This window comes from Dermacentor variabilis, chromosome 1 (genome assembly GCF_050947875.1).
Source record: "Dermacentor variabilis isolate Ectoservices chromosome 1, ASM5094787v1, whole genome shotgun sequence".
Classification (NCBI taxonomy): Eukaryota; Metazoa; Arthropoda; class Arachnida; order Ixodida; family Ixodidae; genus Dermacentor; species Dermacentor variabilis.
The window spans coordinates 205,761,899-205,784,737 of NC_134568.1; the positions used below are offsets into that span (position 1 = coordinate 205,761,899).

General features: G+C 47.1%; 1 protein-coding gene across 1 annotated transcript in view; it reads right to left on the minus strand.

The window, feature by feature from the left end:
* The window catches only part of LOC142559151 (uncharacterized), a 282,617-nt gene that overhangs the window by 11,250 nt on the left and 248,528 nt on the right, over positions 1-22,839 (minus strand). The window contains exons 16-19 of the mRNA XM_075670830.1: positions 13,143-13,490; positions 9,006-9,152; positions 5,145-5,372; positions 296-493 (exon numbers count right to left, since the gene is read on the minus strand). Of these exons, the coding sequence (XP_075526945.1) occupies positions 296-493; positions 5,145-5,372; positions 9,006-9,152; positions 13,143-13,490 (921 nt within the window). The remainder of the gene's footprint in view (positions 1-295; positions 494-5,144; positions 5,373-9,005; positions 9,153-13,142; positions 13,491-22,839) is intronic.

Sequence of the window (22,839 nt, forward strand, 5' to 3'; positions counted from 1 at the left end):
AGAGTTTGACCTTCCGGGACGTTGAGCTTAATGGCAGGCTTTGAATACGGTCATTGTACACCATGTCGGCGACAGCTTTAACTATTTTGGCTAGCGGCATCACCAAACTAAATACATCACATTGCACGCGTCGAATATACACTACACCAGTCTATGAAGAATGATCAATTACTTTCTTCCTTGCTGCATTATAAATCGCGAAATATTTTCGACGTGAAAAAAAGAGAAAGAAGACGTTCCCATTGCAATAAGCGGATAAACGTAGCAAAATAATGTTGTGAACATGCTACTCAACTGTTTTTGCTGCGTTCAATCTCTTCGGCCAGAAACTTCTCAATCTTGTCGGCGAACTTGCGTTTAATGCAGTAGACTAGCAATATGAGCAAAAGCACAGCTGAGACGGTGATCAGCCCTAACCAGAAGGGCTCCTCAAGCATCCTCTGACTGAGAGGACGGTACGGCAGACGGAACAGCTGCTTCTCGCAGCGCAGCCCTGAAAGAAAGAAAAAAAAAAGGTTCGATCGTGGTTCATGCTGGCTTCGAATTATCAGACTGTCAACGCGCATTATTAGCACGTTTTATGTATGAGTATGCTTGAAAACACTTCGAAATTTCTTTGCGGGATGTCTGTACGGTATCTGCAGCGTGGAATGGTCTTAGTGCATATTGTAACGCCAAACTTACTAAAATTAGCACATCGGCATTACGTTTTATTGCAGTTGCCAAGCAAAACCCTAATTATTCAGTGTAATGGCACTAGAAAAATTTCCTGCAATGAAATGTATTGTTGGCGGTGCGCGCAGTCGGTGTGAAAGTCTGCTGACAACACGGTCACCTCGCCCACATAAAAATACGCCACATATTTTTCGTCCTGCTTCTATACCCGCCGGAGAATTTACAATAACAAACTTCCTTCATGTTGTGCAAGCCTGTTTAACGCTGTTTGAAAAAAAAAATATGCATAATGCTGTTTCGACGAGTAACTTGAAGAGTTCCACAAAAAAGGCAACCTATAGCGATTATTAACTCTTCGAACGTTTCTGTCATCGGTTGATGCATGAAAACTGGTTCCACAACGTATATAGGCAATCGAATTATCAACGAACAAAACCACGGGAGTGTTCGCTTCTGAACGCGAAGGACATGTAAGGACAATAGCCGACATGGAACTTGTGTTTTCTCTGAGAAATAAACTTACACAAGCACTTCAAAACACATTTATGAAATTTACTATGTATCGACACTATACCGTAATGTTTCGAGAGCACTAATTCACTGACATTTCCTCTGACAAGTGTTTCAGGGGCCCTATAACGTAAAACTATTCCAATCTCTTGACATCAAATTTGCGTAAACGCTGACGCAAGCACCGGGCTGTGACCCGCAGGGTTATTTGAACAGACCAATCAAACGCTCTCCTCATTTATAGGGGGCCACTTTTGTGGGCTTTAAAAACGAATAACATTGCCTGCACTAAACGGCTTGTCTCATCTAATTGGCTGACAATAGGTGAGGAGCACGCTTAAGTGGAGAGGCATTCGATGGGGCCGAGTGAATGCACTGAATATCTGTAACCAGATGAAGAGGGTGGTGCCGGCGTCGGCGATTGGTCCGCTGTCCCTTACTTAAAGGGCCCCTGAAACGGTTCGGACAAATTTTGTAGACGCGTAGGGTACAGCTTAAGTAGAACATTCGCACCACAATTTGAGTGAAGCGTTACGTATTAATGGAGCTACAAGCGATTAGAAGTTACCCTCCTCCCTATCCACGCTTTTCCTCCTCAACTCGTTCGCCGAGCGAGCGGGTCTACGCTCCGCCTTCACTGGTCCTGCGTCACGATGCGACGTCACATCGTCCACTTCCGTTTGTTTTGGACACGACCGACTTTATTACTTTATAAAGCCGGTCGTGGTTTTGGAGCCCGCCCCCGCCCGCGCGAGACCTCTCCGCTAGCCGCTTGGCTGTCGACCCCAAGCGAGAGCTATCGAAGCAGCGTGCGTTGCGAGCATTCTGTCGTAGCGCCGAACGTGTCTGGTATTCCGTTAACCACAGGCAAGCTGGTCATTTCGGCATATCACTGGAGGCATAAACTCAAGCTGATGAAGGGACTTTGGCGTAGACGTACGTGAGCGGCCTGATCGGTCTACACGGTCCAGACACTTGTTGGCGCAGCGCTTAACCAGCCAAACAAAGCGCTAATATTGCTCTAACCAAGTGTAAAACATTTTAAACATTTATAAAAACAACGTGTCGATGATTACACTCTTGCGAAAAATACGCACCAGCAGCAAAGAAGAATACGCTTCGTTGCTGCTACTGTGTATGGTTGCGCTCTATGCCACCAGGTGGCTGCACCGTGCAGACCATTCACATTTGCCCTTCTGCTCATCTCGGCTCATCCCGTTACGGCACAGTCAAGCGGCCAGACCCTGTCCCCTTGCGCTTATGTTTGCCCTAATACGGGACTTGCGAAACGCTGTTGCGTTAGTAATCTTCCGGTGTAAAGTGACGGCCACAAACGCGCAAATCCTGGCGCCGATCGGATAGCGGTAGTCCGATGCGCAGCAGCCAGTTCGCTCGTACGCTGCCTTGCAGAGGGACACGATGTCGCAGCTTGACATATTGCCAGTCGCTACGTTTGCAGTCCACAAGGCAACAAAGTCGAATCATAGTGCTCGCGAAAAGACTGAGACCAACTGTGACCGCGGAGCTCTCGTCAAAATGGAGTACGTTGTAACACAAGCAGAGGACACTTGCTGTGTGCCGGAAGTGCTTAATGTACTGAAAAATTGTTCTTGTGCATTCTCTTTATGCTACTTTCTTATCATAAAAACAAATTAACTAACATTCCAACTATTACGAAGATCATTTGTTTACCATAAAGCTGGAAAAATTATCGATCACGCGCCCTGGTCAGCCAATCGGATAGCTCGCCCCACTGACGTCATATGGGTGAATTTGGTCATATGGGTAGGGGCGGCTTAAAATTCCGCCGAGCAGTGCGCTGCGATCGGCAGCGATGTGCATTTTTTAAAACCTTATAATAAATTACACGCTTTACGCAGAGCACTTAGATGTGTCAATTAATGATCAGAAGGACCTACTCTAACGACTCAGTACGTTTGTAGAGAATCGTCAAAAGCGTTTCAGGGTCCCTTTAACTTGCGGTGGCTGGTCGAAAATCGTGGCGGCATGCAACGGAAGGTTAAGAATGCTGCTAAAACGGATCCTCAGCACAGAAGAGTTGGCAGAGCGGGGTCGTAAACGTGCCGAAAGTGCTCGAAAATGTTACACGGCCACGCAAAAAGTCTTATTGTACGCAAATAAACCCATGGTCTCCGGCAGGTACGTGTAGCCAATGCCTGAGCGATCGGCGGCAGCCATCTTTTATTCCTTTCGGAACGGGGCAGCCTGCGGCTATTCAGAAGAAAATTCAGTTTTGTTCGGCATATTAATGCATCTTTAACGCGTACACGTCACTTTGACGCGGGAAGCTTTTGCGGTTTTGTGACGTCGCGTGACAGGCAGGTAAGTGGGTGCAGCCCGAGAACTTTTGACCAATAGACGAGGTCTAATGGCGAAAAGGCGTCGAATCAGAAATAACTATTTTTCTTTTGTTCGGTCCAATCATGTATAATCAGTGTGTACACACCATATCAAATGGGGAGCTATTGCGGTTTTCGCGGCGTCGCGTGACAGACAGGCGAAGTGGGGGTGGTCCAAAAAAGTTTGTGACCAATCGCGGAGGGCTGATTGCAGAATTAGAATAGAAAAATTTGGAATAGCTTTACGTTATAACGGCCCAGGTCGCTAATACATCACCAAATGAATACGTCTGCGCGCACAAGTACTCTTCACTGTAGCGCATAGCGTTCCAGCGCTCGCGACGCCAGACTTCAGTACTCCGCAAAGCATGCGCAAAGTGGCACGTCTCATCGCAGCTTGCTGCGCAAAAAGCCAGAGACTGTGAAACATACCTTTATAACTGTCGTGACGTGTTCCATTTAAGTTTAGAAGAACTTGTTGTTGGGTAAGTTGGTGCATATTAATGAACATTTTTTAACTGCGCGAATAAATGACCACAGGGAAGGCAAACAAGGACAGGCGCCTGAGTCTGCGCCTGTCCCCCATCTCTCGCTTTAAATGAAAAATGATTACATTTCGACTGCAAGATTTTGCTTGCGCCACTTTGCTAGTTTATCATGTGGAAATATGTACACGAAGTATGATGGGCGCACAACCTCATAGAGATTTGTGATAGGAAGCAACTGCGTCGTTCAGACGTGGAAGACTGAATAAGGGTAATAAAGCCTCCATAAGGCTGTACAAGTAACAGCGAATACAGAAGAGCACGCGTAAAAGTGGTCAATGTTTGGTCAACTGAATCGACAACTTTACATGCTACGAGTATGAAGCATCCTTTGTACTCCCACCGCTCAGAGCGGAGCAAGACACATGATCGTCAATATACAATGCACTGCAACAGCCGAAAGCTAACTGAGGAAATTCAAAACGCTTTTTATCTCGTGAGCTACATTCCCACATCACTGTCTAAATAACCATTACACCTAAAGCAATACAGTCATGCCGGCGTCAACAGCACATTCACACTAATCGCACCGTCTTAGCCCAGTGCGCCACGGAAGAATCCACGGGCAATGGACGCATACACAGTCCACCGAGGCACGCTGAGAGAATTGGGGAACAGATGCTGTGTAGGTTGTCACGGGCACACCCCTTCAGGCTCTGCATGAGACGACTTTCAGGGAGCGCAAGATTGTCGACGGACCCTCACTGAGCTGGCCAGGCTACGTGGCGACATCGCGTTCCGGACAAGATTATTCTGCACCGCTGGTCTCGAAGGTAATCCCCTGAAATGAACGCATGCCTTCCGGCGTTGTATTCTCGCGTCGAATACAGCTTATGCTAAGTACTTGGTTTAAGTCAAAACGTTAAGCTATGAGATTATAGTACACAACTCCCTTAGGCTGCAAGGGGATAGTAGGGTTTTGTGTAGACCAAGGAATGCGGGAGATTGGCACAGACTGTCAGTCTCGTCCAAAGTATAAATTTTACAGAATTTCTCGATGCTGAAGGCGACCCAGTCTCCAGCTGTACGTACAATGCTAAACAAATGAGCGTACCTTCAAAGAAGATGTTGCAGTGACAGACGAAGGATCCGTTGAAGGCGACACAGCGGCCCTGGGGCCCGCAGGGATGTCCCGCGCACGGGTTTACTGTCTGGGTGCAGTCTGGACCCTCAAAACCCTGCTGGCACGAGCACTGAAGCGCCCCCGATGATGACACGCTGCAATTGCCACGACCGCTGCAGGCGTCGCCCACGTCGCACACGTGCACGTGGCAGAACATCGCTACAACAGAATGAGGGTCGCCGAATGTCCTTGTTCAGTCGTCGGGCTCACTTTGTTGGTAAAGCAAAGTATCGGCACAAAGACAATAACAGAACTGCGCTCAAACCTATGCTCTGGTTTGTCTATTTCTCTGTGACACATATTTTCTCAATAATTCGAACAGAAAGAGCGGTAACCTCCGCAGCCTGCTGCAGCTGCACGGAAAAAACATCACTTACTGCAACCTCTGCACGCATCTGAGCGCAGAACGCAGCCTAAGTGCTGACCGTATGTGGAAAGCCGGGTGGGAATTAGTGCTCTGCACGATAGAAATAACCTTGGCAATACATTTAAGCTGATAGTTTCAGCATTAAGATTGACGTGATCGCTATGTGGGCCCTATATGGAATCCTGAGATGATTTGCGCACATCTGTAGGGTACTTACGTCTGATGTTTCCTGTTACGTCTCAACCCCGCCAAGGGCATTAATTAGACGTTTGCAACGAGGTGACCTAACCCGTCTATGAGCGCCTATCCAGTATTCAACTCAGCGTTGACACCTACTGTTTACGGGTCCATAAAACGCCCCTCTATCAGCACCTGACAACCTAAACTAATGATGAAAAGGGCCAACGTCGAATGCTACCGTGGGAACGGCTTTGACCTCAGATTCCCAGATTGCTACGCGCTTGCATTAAATATGTGGGGGCATATTAGCAACATCGGAGACAAAATTCTGCGGAACGGTGCAATATCATAGGCGGGATATTGCGACCAATTATACGATAGTGATTGGCCGCGATACAGTCATCAGATTCCCTAGTCTAGTCAACTAGGGAAGACGAAGGTATTAAAAGCGGACACATTTCGTGCTGTGAGAAGGTGCTGATGCGTCCAGATGTGAACTCAGACGTTTAATATGCTTCTGCATAAAGTGCGCTTCGGTATCTGGAGTCAGTGTAACTGATGTAAAATAAACCCTTTTTCCTTCATTCCTAGTACCGGACGTACTCGTTGATGGGCAATGGTCAGTGGCGTAGCTAGGTCGTCTGGAACCCGGGGCCCATAGGTCTTCTGTCACCCCCCACCCGGGTGTAGTCGAGGAAGGCGAGGATATCGACAATTTCCGGGTGTCTTGAGACGTATATGACACCCTCCCCCCCCCCCCCCCCCCACTGGCCCCGTGCACCCAGGGCCCACGGCCATCCGCCCCCCCCCCTTGCTACGCCACTGGCAATGGTGGATTCCTGGCCCAAACGCCGCCTCGAGCCGCAAAATTCCGAATAATAAAACCAGTTAGAAAGCGCTAGTCCTTGTGCATCTTTCTTTGTCCCTGTTTGTGTAGCGCAAAGTTTTCACGATGAATCAATTACAACTAGGCCGGCTCGCTGTGAAGCATTAAATGTATAAAGTGTAAGGTCGCTCTGATTGTTCGTGGTCTTAAGTGTCACGAATCGGCCGCGTGCTTTGTGTTCACTTCCCCCCATGTCAGCGGGGCGACAGTTGCTGTGTTATGTGGGGTCACAGGCACCGCGCGGTGTTGGGTGACGCGTCGCGGCAGGCGCCAGGAGGGCGAGTGCCGATTCCGGGAAGTCGGTATTGTGCGCACGGTGTTGGCAGTCCGCCGACGGTCACACGAGTCCACACAGACCAGCCTTGAAAGGGACCGCTGTAGAAGGTATTGTGGGTCTGGCCAACACTCTAGAGGGTGTTGGTCTGGCTCCCGAGTGCCTGACTAATTGGAGGCGCCGCCGAGGTTAAGAAGGGCTTAGCAACTCTGACCCCGTGCTGCATGCAGTGAGCATGGACCTAATCTTCTACGCGTCCGGAACGCAATCTCCAGCCTTGTTGTTGGGTGCGACTGCCTGTGTGGTGTCGAAGGCCAGCTTACAGTGCACGCTGTAGGAATGCGGTGCACACGTAAAGAGTGCATTCGGACGACGGCGTCTTGGAAACACGCACTCGGAGAACTTTGTCTTGTAGACAATAAGTTTGAAGGACAAGGAGGGCCATCAGTCTCCCACGCGGACAAACTTTGAGTACGGCCGCACTACGTGGTATCGATGCCCCTGCTTCCGAGACAGTTGCGGCCCAGACACGCCCTTGGGATTTGAGGCGGCCTAGCGATAACTTGTTCGGGCCTGGCGTGTTTTGCTGAGCCCGTCACTAACTACGAAGAAATGAGAGGGCATCGGAGTTTTAGGCAAGAAGGAAAAGAGCTTTGTTTTCCAATATGTTTATTTTGAAGAGTAAGCCCATCCCTGTGGGTTGTGGCTTAACAAACGGTTGACTCTGATTGGCAACTGAACCTGTGGGACGGGCCAACGGCCCTGCCGCCTTTTTTTTCTTTGTGTAATTGGGCCATGAAAATCGGGACGACATGCTGTCCGTCAGACTTGGCTGAAATCAGGATTGCTGATAGATCAGTGAGCCTCCGTACTATGTACGTCAAAACGAGTCTGGGCTTTAACAGTCATTGAGACAGTCGAAGAGTGAGACTTTGTTTCTCAATTGTTCAAATTTGTAATGTATTTGTTTTACCTGCCATGTATATAGAAAAGTTTACGTATAAATATTTCTTGTACATCTGATCTCATCGTTTCCTGCCTGCGTTTGATCGACAACTGCCGATCATCGTCCGAGAAGCTTCAAGTTCCAACGGTGAAGCGAGGACAGAGAACGAACGAAACTTTACTTAAAGTATGTAGTGTTTCTTGCTTGTAGGTGCCGCAAGAGTGTTGTCTATCAGAAATGGGCTGAGCCGTTTCTATGCGGCCCCTCACGGGAGGAAATATTCGCAATGCATGGTCTGATATTTCATCTCCCCAGAGAGCCACACGTTCGCTGCAAAGATTTTAAAGGCCAACAGCCTTGATTGGCCGAAAAAAGACATGCTCTGTATTCCCCTGTGCGCATGAATTTCTTGAACTTATTCCCCTTTATAACAGTTTTCCTAACCACGTGTGCACGTGTAGGATAGGTAACTGGACTTGGCTACCCTCCCTGTCTTTCCTACGTTCCTCTATCGGTGGAAGTGACTGTGAAACGATGTCAAACTTCAATTTATCAAACGTCCAAGTCCAGCTGGTATACTTCAGTCAAAAGCGACTTACTATCTTATACAGAAGCGCACAATTGGAGAAGAATTAACACATTTACGAAGCCGATGGAGAGCGCACTGCGTCGTGGTCACTGGAACCGGTGTCAATTCGCGTGCATTTCTAACCTCCAAAGAAAGTTCGCGTAGTTCGAAGTAAATTATTTTTTTCTGTTCCTGCACTTTCAGTTATATTGAAAAGCATATGCATAAATCCCCGTGTGTGACCAGTCCAGTAGGGAACACCGCCTCGCTCTTCCTTACGTTTTGACGGATTTCGCCATTGATCTTACATAATGTTTTTATGTGGTGTAACATTTGTTTGCTAGCGCAATACCCGGCAAACTTGTACATTTTGCTCTACTGCAATGTTAATAGGTGTTCTTCCTTCCAGTCCTGCTTATCTCCTGGTAAGAGTTCCGTAAGGCGTGCGTCCCAGAAAGCTCAGCCTATCTATTGAATTGTTCTTGTGCACGTTTTCGTTAGTGCAATGAATATCGTATCTAGCAACCAATTATCCTACACTGTTGTAAACTTTGCGTGCACTCATACATACCTGCGAACGGCGGAGTGCAACTGCAGAGGCGCTTCTTGGAAGTCACGTCTTCGATACAGGATCCTCCGTTAAGGCAAGGGTTTGGCGTGCAGGAGTCCAGGGAGACGTCTGCCAGCAGCGTCACGGTTTTGTCCAGGTACAAAGGATCTGGGTAGGAGCGACAGTCAAGAACGTGAATGAACGCATGGCGTACAAATGCGCTCATTACTTTTAATATGACGTAATCGGGTCATAACATCACATCTGTTTGCTTATGGCTTTTGTTGAAGGTTGCAGAGCTGAATAAAAATAAGCCTCAAGTATTGTCACGTCCTCATAGGTATGACGAAGTTCTCTCGCAAGAACCTCAGAGCTTGTGATTTCTATCTCTCGCTAGTTTAAAAAATCTGTAGCAGCGAATTATGCGACGCTGTATGACTGCCCGCATGAGCTACAAGAAGTCTTGAAACGCCTTTTGTCGAGCTTTCAAAACGTCGTGTAAGTAGAAAGTAGCCATGGAGGTGCATAAGTGTGCACAGATAAATAACTTTTCAAAGCACGAGTCACCAACCATGACTTCACTGGTTCACGGCCCTATCCGATCCTGTTCAGAGCGATGCGCTACTCCGTGTCCTGTATTTCCTCTTTTATTCCATTGTCCATATCACCGCGGTATGGACCGCCTGATCGCACACGTCACTAAGGCACGAAGTAGACTGCTGGATGTGCCACTTTAACAATGCATGAGGTTACTTTGTAATGCGGTCACAAGTTCCGAAAGAAATAAAGCGACTGTTTCTAATTTCCCTACTGCGCACTACGTGTCTCTATAGCATACGGCGAAAATATAGCCATGGAGCAAATTAATGAGTTTTCATAGCATGCGCAGAAGGCGCATGAGAGGTTCTTAATACGAACGAGCAAATCCGCGTAATGAGTGCTAATCTGATATATATAAGGAACGCAGGGATGTTAACCAGTCAAGAGTCCAGTTGGCTACCCTACGCTGGGGGAAGAGATAAGGGGAAGAGAAAGAAAGGAGAGAGATGGGGTATAGAGACGTGAACAGAGAGTACTACAGAGTCAAAGGCCCTCGTACAAACCAGACATTCTCAGAAAGCACAAGAGTGCCTTCACTGCCTTTTGAGCCGATGATCGGTGGGGACGGTGTTCTAGTATTGTCTATTCACTCAGTGGGCGATTATCTAGTTTCCTGAATGCGTTGGACACAGGTTGTCTTTGTGCTTCAAATTGAGGACAGTGGCAAAATAAGTGGTCAATGTTCTGCTCGCCTCCGCAGACATCACATGCAGGACTGTCAGCCATCCCAATAAGTGCAGAATAAGCTTTAGTGAAGGAAACTCCCAGCCACAACCGACACAGAAGAAACGCTTGGCCTCGGTGCAGTCTGGCCGGAGGTCCGAGTTGCAGCGCAAGGTTTAGTCTGTGCAGTCTTATGCACCTCGTATGTGCGGTATTCCACTCAGTTAACGAGAGCGTGCGTGCTAGAATGCGAAGGTGTCCCGCAGCGTCGGCCCTTACAGAGGAATGGGGACGCAGCGGTCTTCTTCGTTTGACGTCCGAGCTGCCTTATCTGCGTCATCATTTCCATTGACACCGCAATGGCCTGGTACCCATTGAAAATAGACATCGTGGCGTTTTTATCTCAAGTGATGGATAGGTTCCACGATTTCGCATGTCAGCTGATCGTGAGTTTCATGTCGGAGGAACAACTGTACACATTGTAAGGCCGGCGTTGAATCGCAGAAGACTGCCCATTCTCCAGGACTCTGTATTTATCACATGAAGCGCACCACGGAGAGCCGCGAGCTCTGCAGCTGTAGACGTAGTGATATGAGAAGTCTTGAACCATTGGGTTATTCACATAGTTGGTATAGCTACAGCGCCACTGGAACTGGTTGATGTAGTTGAGCCATCAGTGTAAACGTTTTTGCAGTCGCTGTATTTCTCTTACAAGAGGAGCAAACTAAGTTGCTTGAGTGCAGATGGCTGTAAGTCCGACTTTTTCTGAAGCCCTGGGATTGTGAGGTTTACTTGAGTACGGCTCACACTCCATGGAGGAATCGGTATTTCCGCAGGTGCGTAACCTGACAACAAGAGAAGCACGGTGCGCGAAGACAGTTGCACTGAATGTCGTGTGGTGCCTTTCTACTAGGAGACTTGCGAGGTGATGGGTAGGGGTCCGGGCGAAGTGTCTTATGTGCACACGCTTTGTTTCAGTGGTAATGCACGTTCTAATAGTGTAATCTTGAGCGACTCTAATAACTGCTGTCGTTGACGCGCTCCGCGGTAGACCAAGGCATACCTTGAGGGCTTGGGCTTGGATGCCTTGAATTGTATTCAGGTTAGTTCTGCAAGTGTTGGAGATGGCCGGAAAGCTGTGCCGCAGAAATACAATAAAGATGACCCTTTACAGTTGCAGCACAGATTGTATTGAAACATCCCAGGTCTTTTCTGCTAGGAACTTAAACATATGACAAAATCCGATCAGACATTTTCTCACAACGTTCACATGAGGGGTTCAGGAGAGAGCTATGTGAATAACCACCCCCAAAAATATGTGACTTGAGCTGCACGAGATCAGCTGTCTGCCGACAGATATCATGTATAGAGACATTGGTTTCCTGGTAAATGCCACCACTGCACACTTTTCACATCGGAAAACTAATGGGGAGGATGGTTCTAGCACAATTAGAATGGTACCAGGTGTATCTAGACGAAACGGCCGGTTTCAAGCGTGGCCGTTCTTCCGTAGACAACGTTATCGACTTGGTGACGTACGTCGAACACCAGAAGTCCTGCAAAAGATTATCTGCTGCCCTGTTTCTGGATGTTAAAGGAGCAGATGATCACGTAACACACGAAGCGATTTTCAGTACGTTAGAGACAGTAGGACTTGGCGTCGAGGTCTATTTATGGATTAGTAGCTGCCTATAAAAGAGGTCATTTTTCATGCTTTTCGGAGAAAGCCCAAACTCCCAGCATTACAGCAACTGTGGGGTCCCTCAGGGCGGAGCACAGAGTCCAACGCTCTTCAATCTAACACTCATTGGGCTCGCCGACATTCTTCCACGTACCGTTAGGTTTTCCATTTATGCGGACGACATTTGTATTTGGACGTCGGGTGTGACGCGACTTTAGCTTCGCACGCGGCTTCAGAAGGTACGCACTTTAACATCATCCTAACTTCGAGAACAAGAACTTCAAATATCTCGAGTGCTAACCACAAAAAACAACAGTGACTTCGACCTACCAATACATAACGTTAATTCCTTTTGTATACAAGAAAAATAACCAAGAAATTGATGCCCAGGCATAAGATCGATCACATTATAACTGAAACAGCTCCTTTTTAAAGTTATCGCTACTTCAATTATTTCTCAGGAAATTGCGCATAGTCGTACTGACGTTTTCGGGAACACGCTGAATAGCAGACAAGGAAATATTTCGGACAGGTTACGCTGTTATTTCCGACATGCTACGATAAAGAGAACAATGACTTGTTATCGCACCCATTCTTGTTATTGTTGCCGGATGCAGTCCGGTTGAACGAATTCAAGGCGGTTGACAGCAGCTATATAGTACACTGACCCGTCTGAGAGCCCGAAACACCTGCACGCTTCGCGCTGTAACATCAAGACGCAAGGCCAAGAGTGCATACGTTTCGACGGGGGACTTGGGCGACACTTCGCTCAATCAACCTTCTATCGAAAGCATGGTCCCCAATGGGAGCATCACCCGCCGCGGTGGCTTAGCGGCTATGATGTTGCGCTGCTAAGCACGAAGCCGCGGGATCAAATCCCGGCCGCGGCGGCCGCATTTCGATGGGGGCTAAATGCAAAAGCGCCCGTGTACCGCGCACTGGGGGCACGTTATAGCACCGGTGCTGGTCAAAATTAAACCGGAGTCCTCCACTACGGCGTGCTTCATAATCAAATCGTGGTTTTGTCAGGTAAAACTCCAGAATTCAATGGGAACATCGGCCTTCCAATATGACATCACAATCGGAACACGGAGGCCTTTCATACACAAGAAAAATAAGCACAAAATTGATGCTTAGATACAAAAGCGATCACATTGCGGTTGAAACAGCTAAGCAGGCGCTCACTTCCCGCGAGATCAATCGCGCGCGCGCACCTTTTCGTGTGATGAAGTAGGCCTGGAAAGGGGCCGCCGGGGCGCTGTACGATAGCCGCAGCGTGTGGAGCGTGGACGAGACGGTGGCATTGTCGGCGCCAGCGCCGAGTCTGAGCGCCAGCTGCGGGGTCCGGTACGGGTCCCACAGGTGGACAGCGCCAGCGACGGCAGCCGCCGGGGCAACGCTGCGGTTTACGAAACGCAGCTCGAGGCGCTGTCCCAGCGGCGCCAGCAGGCGCACGCTGTAGGCCAAGCCCTGCGGCGGCCGGTGCGGGTAGTTGAGGCTCTGCACGAAGCCCCGAGCGCGAGCTGGCAGCTGCAGGGTGGTCTCCAGCGATGAGCCGGACACTGCGAGGAACGTCGGAGCGTTGCGGGCATGCCCGAGTTTCGCGACGCAGCAGATGTACAGACAGCGAGCAAGTTGGACTACTGGCAGAATTATACACTTGTACAGAGGCCCTTTTAGCTGAGGCGTCCGAGGGCGTTTACGAATCACGGGCGTAAAAAGAAGTTTCCCCCCAAAGAACAACGCAATGCTGACAAGGTACAAAATAGTAAGCAAGAATACTAAACTAAAGCTGCCTGGTAAGGAAAAAAAAGCAAGCAAGGCATACGAGTGACGCTGGGTGCGCCTCTAAAAAGCGTAGACTAGTATTACACGGATTCGTTTAAACACTCAGAACACAACAGTGGTCATCACAGCGGAATAAGTGACTTAGCCAAGTCGTAGTGCCGACTTAGCTAAAACGTAGCAGTGAAAGTGATGACTTAGCCTCTCCCGTAGCAATACACTGCAGGTTCAAATAAAGATTGCCATGAGATCTGACGCGTTCATGCGCAACCTTGCGGAATTTTAGATGCAACCATGTGTTCATGGTTGCATGGACGTATCCGATCTTCAGGAAAGATAAAGAGCACGTGATTCCTCATTTTAGTTGGACTGAACAGAATTTATTTCCACGTTCGATGAAGCGAGGAGGCTGAGACTGAAGGTCCCCTGAACTCGGCTCTCACGCGTACAGATAATACTGAAGATATCTTTTTATACAGGCTAACGTCCCATGTAACATGTGAGAGAATTTAAAAATATTTTTATATTTAATGTTTACTTAAAAGTCTATTTAAATATCCTTTCCAAGCCTGAAAGAAACCCACAAGAGCACGCGAAAAATCTGCCGCGCGACATTTTTTTTTCTTTCGTGTTTTGCGGGATTTCTCAACGCTTGAGAAAACATTGAAGTAGCACGTTCCATGACAGCCTACAATGTTCCATGACAGCCAACAATTTTCAGATTGACAATTTTGCTCTGATTATAACATTGGATAAGTTATTTAATTATTAACTAATCGTGTAATTAGGCGAAACACAAACATCAGTCTGACTTGCTCCAGGCGACGGCAAACAACACTACCTTGGTTCTGTGCAGCTATGTGGCACTTGCATGTTTTAAAATTTTGGCACAAGTTGCGTGGTGGGACACCCTGTGTATGCTACACAGCATCTCTAAGTATTTAGCAGCATTGTGTACTGTTAACGGCAAACTATAACAGCATTCAATGTATATCATGCACTATAACGTCGCCTAACAGCGTCCAACTAAAGTATTCAGGAACTGTTATAGCGTACATATTTGTAACACTGAACTGTAAATATTCAATGCTTTGATCTGTATTGTAGAAACATTATTTAAGGTTTGACGTAATAGTTCTGCGGAAACTCGCAAGGTGGAGGTAAGTAACTAATTAAGGGAAAATGAGACATCCACCCAATCGTAGCAATTGATACAAAGGAAACCGATACGGGTTCCTCGAAAAAAGCCTCGTAGTTGAAGAAGAATTCGTCCTTGTCCGGGACGGATTTCCTGGTCCGGGACCAAGGTATTTATATTCTTTTACCCCAGGTACGTAAATATACTGAAAGATATCTATAGCGGCTCCACAGCCACCATAGTCCTCCATAAGCAAAGCAACAAAATCCCAATAAAGAAAGGCGTCAGGCAGGGAGGTACGATTTCTCCAATGCTATTCACAGCGTGTTTACAGGAGGTATTCAGAGACCTGGATTGGGAAGAATTGGGGATAAAAGTTAATGAAGAATACCTTAGTAACTTGCGATTCGCTGATGATATTGCCTTGCTTAGTAACTCAGGGGACCAATTGCAATGCATGCTCACTGACCTGGAGAGGCAAAGCAGAAGAGTGGGTCTAAAAATTAATCTGCAGAAAACTAAAGTAATGTTTAACAGTCTCGGAAGAGAACATCAATTTACAATAGGTAGCGAGGCACTGGAAGTGGTAAGGGAATACATCTACTTAGGGCAGGTAGTAACGGCGGATCCGGATCATGAGACGGAAATAATGAGAAGAATAAGAATGGGCTGAGGTGCGTTTGGCAGGCATTCTCAAATCATGAACAGCAGGTTGCCATTATCCCTCAAGAGAAAAGTGTATAATAGCTGTGTCTTACCAGTACTCACCTACGGGGCAGAAACCTGGAGGCTTACGAAAAGGGTTCTACTCAAATTGAGGACGACGCAACGAGCTATGGAAAGAAGAACGGTGGGTGTAACGTTAAGGGATAAGAAAAGAGCAGATTGGGTGAGGGAACAAACGCGAGTTAATGATATCTTAGTTGAAATCAAGAAAAAGAAATGGGGCATGGGCAGGACATGTAATGAGGAGGGAAGATAACCGATGGTCATTAAGAGTTACGGACTGGATTCCAAGGGAATAGAAGCGTAGCAGGGGGCGGCAGAAAGTTAGGTGGGCGGATGAGATTAGGAAGTTTGCAGGGACGACATGGCCACAATTTGTACATGACCGGGGTTGTTGGAGAAGTATGGGAGAGGCCTTTGCCCTGCAGTGGGCGTAACCAGGCTGATGATGATGATGATGACCCGAGGTATTTCGTGGCCCTGCATCGACACTGCCTGTTCACTGTTTTAATTGAATACCACAACAGCTGACTTTCTCAACGCCTAAATTCAGACCTAAATTCTCACCTTCCTGTCCAACGATATCAGCCAGACGTTGCATACCACTTTGCTTGTTGGCTGGCAACAGAATGTCGTCCACATAAAGAAACCTGGGAGCTACTGCTCTACTATTGTACTCGCCTGTTTGTATGAGGTATTAAACCCGATATTGCGTCCCTCTAGCGTCCTTTCCAGCCTTGCCATGTGCATCATAAACAGTAGTGGGGATAGACGGCACCCCTGTCTCAGCCCCTTGTTGATATCAGCTTGCTGCTCTGCATGACGTAGGATGAGACGTTGACACAGTGTAACACGAGGAACGCCTTCGCAGACTGCGTGACGGTGGCCACAGAAACAGTTCTACATTGTCATTTTTTTCTTTCGTTTTTTTTATTTTTCTCTCTCTCTCTCAGTTATCGCATTCCTTTGCCCCTCCCTGGTAAAGGGTTGCCAACCGCAAATAATTTCGGGTTAACCTACCTGTCTTTTCTTTTGCCTATCTCTAAATCTCTCGTCGCTGCTCATCCCTTCACATTCTACGCAAACTGTATTTTCTAGGTAAATATCCCTCAAAAGTTGTATACAGTCGTTGTCTACGCCTTCCCCTTCCAGATATCCCATAATATGTTGCGGTTTACGTTGTCATACGCTCCGGTAATGTATAAAAAAGCTGAATATAGCAGCCTCCTTTGTCTGGATATTTCAATACACTGAGTAAGGACAATTCAGTTATCATCCAGACGCCTACCTATTCTGAAGCCATTCTGAAGTTCTCCCAAAATGCCAATATTCTTTGCCCATACTTGCAGCACGTGCTGGTGGGCGAGTTGGTTATGCCCGAGTTCCGTTGTTTTATTTGGCGCCTTCGTTGTAATCATACTTACAGCTTTAATTTAATCCCCTGCATTGCTAACCAGTATATTACCGATGTAATGGTCAACGGTGTACATGAGTGAATGCTAGTTTTTTCCCCCTTGCTTTTATAAATTAAATTTATTCTGTTTTGTCGCCAACTGTCTGGTATTTCTCTTCTAAAGTTTTTTCCAACTGCTTTCAGCAGAGCTTTCTTACTTTTTGGTCCCACGCTAACTGCTGCAGCGCCATTTGGTGGACAGAAATCAAGTAAATTCAGTGGTAACGATGACGTCCTTTGTTAGGTCAAGCGATTTCAAAACATTCGACTGTCCTCAATAACGACAATAAAATAATGCTAATACTTTGTCCTACATGTGCGATGAGATTAAGTGGAGACTTATTTTACCATTTATATCTTTCCATTGCGCTATGCGTACAGGCACACAATAGAAAGATTTAGCTGAGCGTTTACGGTTCGCTTCGCTCACACAAATGTGTCCTAACCATTTGCATGCAGCAGCTCAATGGGAACGCGAGTGCACATCTGCACAAGGCTCAAGCCACCAGCGGATAAAAGGCATATAAGGCTATATGCGATGCGCACAATTGTGCTTCCACATGTGCACCGCTCCGCTATAAAAAGGTGTGAGCGGAGCGCGAGTCCGCTTGGCTTTGTCGTTTTGCAGCCATGCGGACGGCGTGCCTCTTGCCTCTCAGGGATACGCACTTATGAAAGAAGTTGCAGTTTCGCCCGAAAGGCGAAGCAGCGATTGCGATAGTAAATTAGTGGACCGCTATACGAAGTAAGGATAGCAATTTTATCGGCCGTATAAACTTAAAGACGTAGGCACACTAAATAAGTTAACAAGCATGGTGTCGCGCGCGCACAAGCAAACTGAACGCACCTCACTCGATGACCGCGTAAACTCGCTGTCAAAACGCTGGAGTGAGGAAGCGCGGCAGCAGCAGCAAGCGAATTGACCGTCGTGCTGCCTATCGCATCAACGAGAATTAACCCGCAAACACACAGCGCACGGCGCACCGTGTGCCCGTTGCAGATGGCGTTCAAGATACAGCGGCCCGCCCGGAGTACAACGCCGCCCCCCCCCACCCTCCTCCCAGAGCCTTGCGCTCGACGGAAGACGGCGCGCTTCTTTCCCGCTTTCCTCCCTTTCATGCGCGAGATTGAGCCATGATCGCCGGCTCACCCTCACACGTTTTCACTCGCACATACAGCATATGGCGCCAGGCGACGATTTTATCGCCCTCAGACTTTATGCGGAACCTCACGGCGAGAGCAGAAATGCGCCTGGAGTGTCCATATAATTGCTATCGTAAAATATGTAATAAAACTGCACTTAGTAGCTGCACAACAAAGACTCCATTTTGTTCTATCGCACTTCTTTATTCTAAAAATTAAATTATGGGGTTTTACGTGCCAAAACCATGATCTGATTATGAGGCACGCCGTAGTGGGGGACTCCGGAAATTTGGGCAACCTGGGGTTCTTCAATATGCACCTAAATCTAAGTACACGGGTGTTTTCACATATCGCCGCTATCGAAATGCGGCCGCCGTCGCCGGTATTCAATCCCGCGATCTCGTGCTTAGCTGCCCAACACCATAGACACTAAACAACCACGGCGGGTTTCCTCTTTATTCTCTTTTCTCACCTTGTCCCTTGTCTTGTTTCAATTTCTATTTGCAGACCGTCATAGGATTGCTTCATTCCCCCCAGTACTGTTTGCATCCCTCCTGGGATGATACTTGAATATATTTCCAAGAGCAGCGGATTCCATGGTGTCATTGGGGCCAATGTACCATATGGTCATTAAGTGTCCTTGTTGACTTGCCGTCTTGATCACATGAAATGGCCCGTTATAATCCGCGTTCATGCTAGGCCCTCTTTTTATCAGTGCGAAGTCACCGACGTCGAGTGTTGGTAACGTTGTATTTTTACTCTTGTTGAAATTTCTCTTCATTCTTTCACGATACCTTGATCTACTATCTTCAGTTGTTGCTGCTTCTGTGAGCTTTATGTTCTTGTCACTGCCAAGGCTTACATTCGCCGGCAGATAAGGTGGTGCCCCAGTTGCAGCGAATAGAGGAGCGCATCCCAGGCCAGTTGTATACGAGCGGTTGTGGTGAGTTACTGTCGCTTCCAGACATTTTCAACCACCTGGGAATGCTGGATACATGCTAATTTATTGTTTGATGTCAGTGATAGCCCTTTCAGCTAGCCCATTTGCTGCGGGATGATAGGGTGCAGTGAACCGTAAGTTGATGTTAAGCTTTTCAGCCCATTCCTGTAACCGACCACTTCGGAAAGCCGGTCCATCACCGGAGACAGTTACTTTTACATTGCCAAACATTTTCCTGTTCAAAAAAGAAATTACACTGTTAGCGTCTTCTTCACCAGCTCTTGCTGCAATCATCCTGGTGCACTTATCAATGCAACACAGGAAGGCTTGTGTCTTCTTGACTCCTTCAGACTTTTTTCGTAGTTCCGCGAATTCTAGATGAATAACCTCAAATGTCTTGTTAGCATATTGTGGTATAACCATTTTTATAGTCGGCTGTTTAAATTTTACTTCGTTAATATGGCACTTATGAAATAATACATAGCATTTTGTTTCTTGCTTCGTACGAGGCCATGACAACCTTTTTGTCAATTTCATGTACGTTACCCAAAAGCCATCATGGCCCCCTGATTCGGGGCTGTCATGATACAGTTCCAATATTTTTGGAACCAAGGAAGTAGGAACGGCAACTCGTCCATCTTTAGTACGTCGCAAAATCCCAGTTCCTTCCCATATCCTTGCAACATTTGCCTCTTCCTGATTGTCTGGAAGCATAATGGCTAATCGCGACCTTGCATCCGCGTTCTTCATAGAAGCTTCAGGGCGATGAGCTATACTTCAATATCAAATTATTGAAGCTCACCCACCCAACGTACTATCTTTACTTTCAGCTCGGCCGTCTTCAATGTGTACGTTAGTGCTTCATGATCTGTCTTTTCACCTATGAACTTTTCACCGTCCAAATATGAACGGAAGTAGTGGACAGCTTTTAAAACGGAGAGAGCTTTTTTTGTCGTGGTATAGTTCAATTCAATATTGTCGAATGTGTACCTATAGTATTCAACTACACGGAGCTGTTGGTTTGGTGGTCATGATGAGTCTCTCTGATACAAGACTGCTCCCGTTCCATAGTGAGATGCATCGGTATTCAATTCGAAAGGCAGCGCAAAGTCTGGTAAGCACAACTCAGGATCACAAGAAATGATTCGGACCAATTCTCGGTAGGCGTCACCACATACTTCTGTCGAACAAAAGAAACATCCTTCTGAGTCAATCTTGTCAAACAACGACTTTTGAGAGCGTAATCTTGAATGACCGCACACACGAAGTGACCGTGCATCGTACGGCTTTGGCTAGTTTTCGTGTGCGAGCTACTGATTCTTCTTTCGTATTCTTCATTGTTCCGTCCAGAACTCGGCCAAGAAATGTCACCTTAGTTTTGAAGAACTCACTCTTCTTGAAATTAACTTTTAGCTTAGCATCAGATAACGCTGCGAAAATGTGACCTAGGTGTTCTTCATGCAACTTTTCACCTTTAGAGTATATGATAATGTCGTCTACGTAGACGCTTCAGAAGCGTCGAATGTAGGGATAAAAACTGTGTTCATCATCTTTTGGAACCAACTAGGTGAGTTTTTCCATCCAAAATGAAGGCGATTATATTCGTATATGCCAAATGAAGTCGTAAATGCGGTGTATTGCTTGGTGTCTTCTTGTAGTGGCACCTGCCAGAAGCCCTTGCACAGGTCTATCCGCGAAAAGCAGGTACAGACTCTGGTTTAATCGATGATGGTGTCAATACTCGGCATTGGAAAATGAATCAACAGGATTTGGTTATTTACTGCTCTGCAATCCGTACATAGCCGCCAGCTGCCGTCTTGCTTTGGAGCAATGTTGATAGGTGAAGCAAAGGGAGACACCGACGGGCGGATTATATTAGCATCTAACATTTTTTGTAACTCATTTTTTAGCCACGCCTTATTTTCTCTCGTCAAGTTGTATGGCTTTTTTCTCACAACTGTTTTGTCGGGCAGGTGAAATGGGACTTCGAACTTTGTTGTCGCTGGTGGATATCCTCCCAAGCATACTAGTTCGGAGTGGAGTTGAGGAATTACACTGTCTTTCTTCAACATCCGTAGGTGGTCTTCTTTTGTTCCGACTCTGTTTTGTCAGCCTCTTGATCAACAGACACCGTATCGTCCCAATAAATATTCGGTATCACAACTTCATGTCCGGACGAGATAGGAGAAAGTCGCACTCCACAGTGTCTAGAACTAATGCAACCACTTCTGCCTCTTTGGTACTTTACTCCCCCCCCCCCCCAGGCGTGCCCACTTACAATACTTCATACCCACGCACAAGAACTGACCTCCCGCGGAATTCATCTGTTGGGTTATCATTGCTTTTCTTAAGAATGGATACAGAAGCTCCGCTGTCTATAAGTACTCTTGTACGTTATCCATAATAGATAGCCTAAATCAACGCCGCTTTATGCAATATCTCAGTATGTGAAATCTGAGCTGAGCGGACTGTAAGCGACGCTTAGATAAAACTGTCTAATGTTAGACGCGTTATCTTACAGCTTACGCAAAACCTTTGCCGCCGCGAAGATGTGGCAACGCTGCCGTCATCATTCCGAGCGTGTTAAAGAAGCACTCGACAAGATTCATTGGCGTGATTTTTTCGGCAGACAAGACTCACGGATATGGCCATGTTTCCAAAAAAGTTACGGCGCAAATTACTGCAGTTTGAAGCGGGCGAAAAAGAAAAGTGTCGACGTAGACGTCTGTTCTTTTCGTATGTATGCTACGGCTGTTTGTTTACAAACACAAACCTTGTCTATAGTTTTATAGGCTGCAAGGCCTAACAAGAAACACCACTGTAGCCGCTAAAGTTCCTTACTTTCTGTCTACCAGATGGTGCACAGCATTCAACGATGGCCGTGGTTCTGCGATGCCGAACACTCTACTAAAGGATTTCCCGAGGACATGCGTGCACGGGGTAGGAGGCATTGCGCGCATCAACGCAAACGGCCGTAACGATAAAATGAAATATTCTGTAATATCAGCATTTTGTCCGCGATTCCGCACAGAAGTATGCCATAAGAGAGACGAAAAGAACAAAGCAGCTTTCGGCAAGCGATAAGAACAATAAGAATTTTCTCCTGTATGTAAAGCGACAGAATGACGCGATTACGAAACTTGCCTCAAGTTCAAATATAGTGCTGGTGGGATACGCATGCACGTAACGGAAGCGTTTTCTCTTTGCCGCTACGCAGCCGCGAAAGAAAGACGAGTGTATGACGGCCTATGGAAGGGGAGCCTGCAAATGTTCATTTCGTGATAGCTGGGCGATGTTGAATGACTCCTTTCTCGCACGTCGCTGTATATAGGAACAGTTTCCGACGTTGCATTTTCTAGGCCGTATCTTTGGCGTTCTCGAACAGAAAATTTCGTCCGCAGGAAAAGGCAGTTCAGTACACAGCAAAACGGACAGCCGGGCTATTTGGAAATTGTTGGCCATACTGAACTGAAGCACGAAAAGGGTCGAACACAAGCAAAATAACGTCCCGTATTCTTGTGTCTCCGTTACTCTGCTTCTAGCGCGCGTGCGATCGAGGGCACGACGGATGCAATTCCGTGGGGGCGAAATGCAAGATCATTGGTGGGTGCTCGGACTTAGGCGCACGTGAAAGAACTCCAGTTGGTCAAAATTAACCCGGAGTCTCTCACTACGGCGTGCCCCGTAATCAGATCATTCTTTTGACACGTAAAACCCTCGAAATTA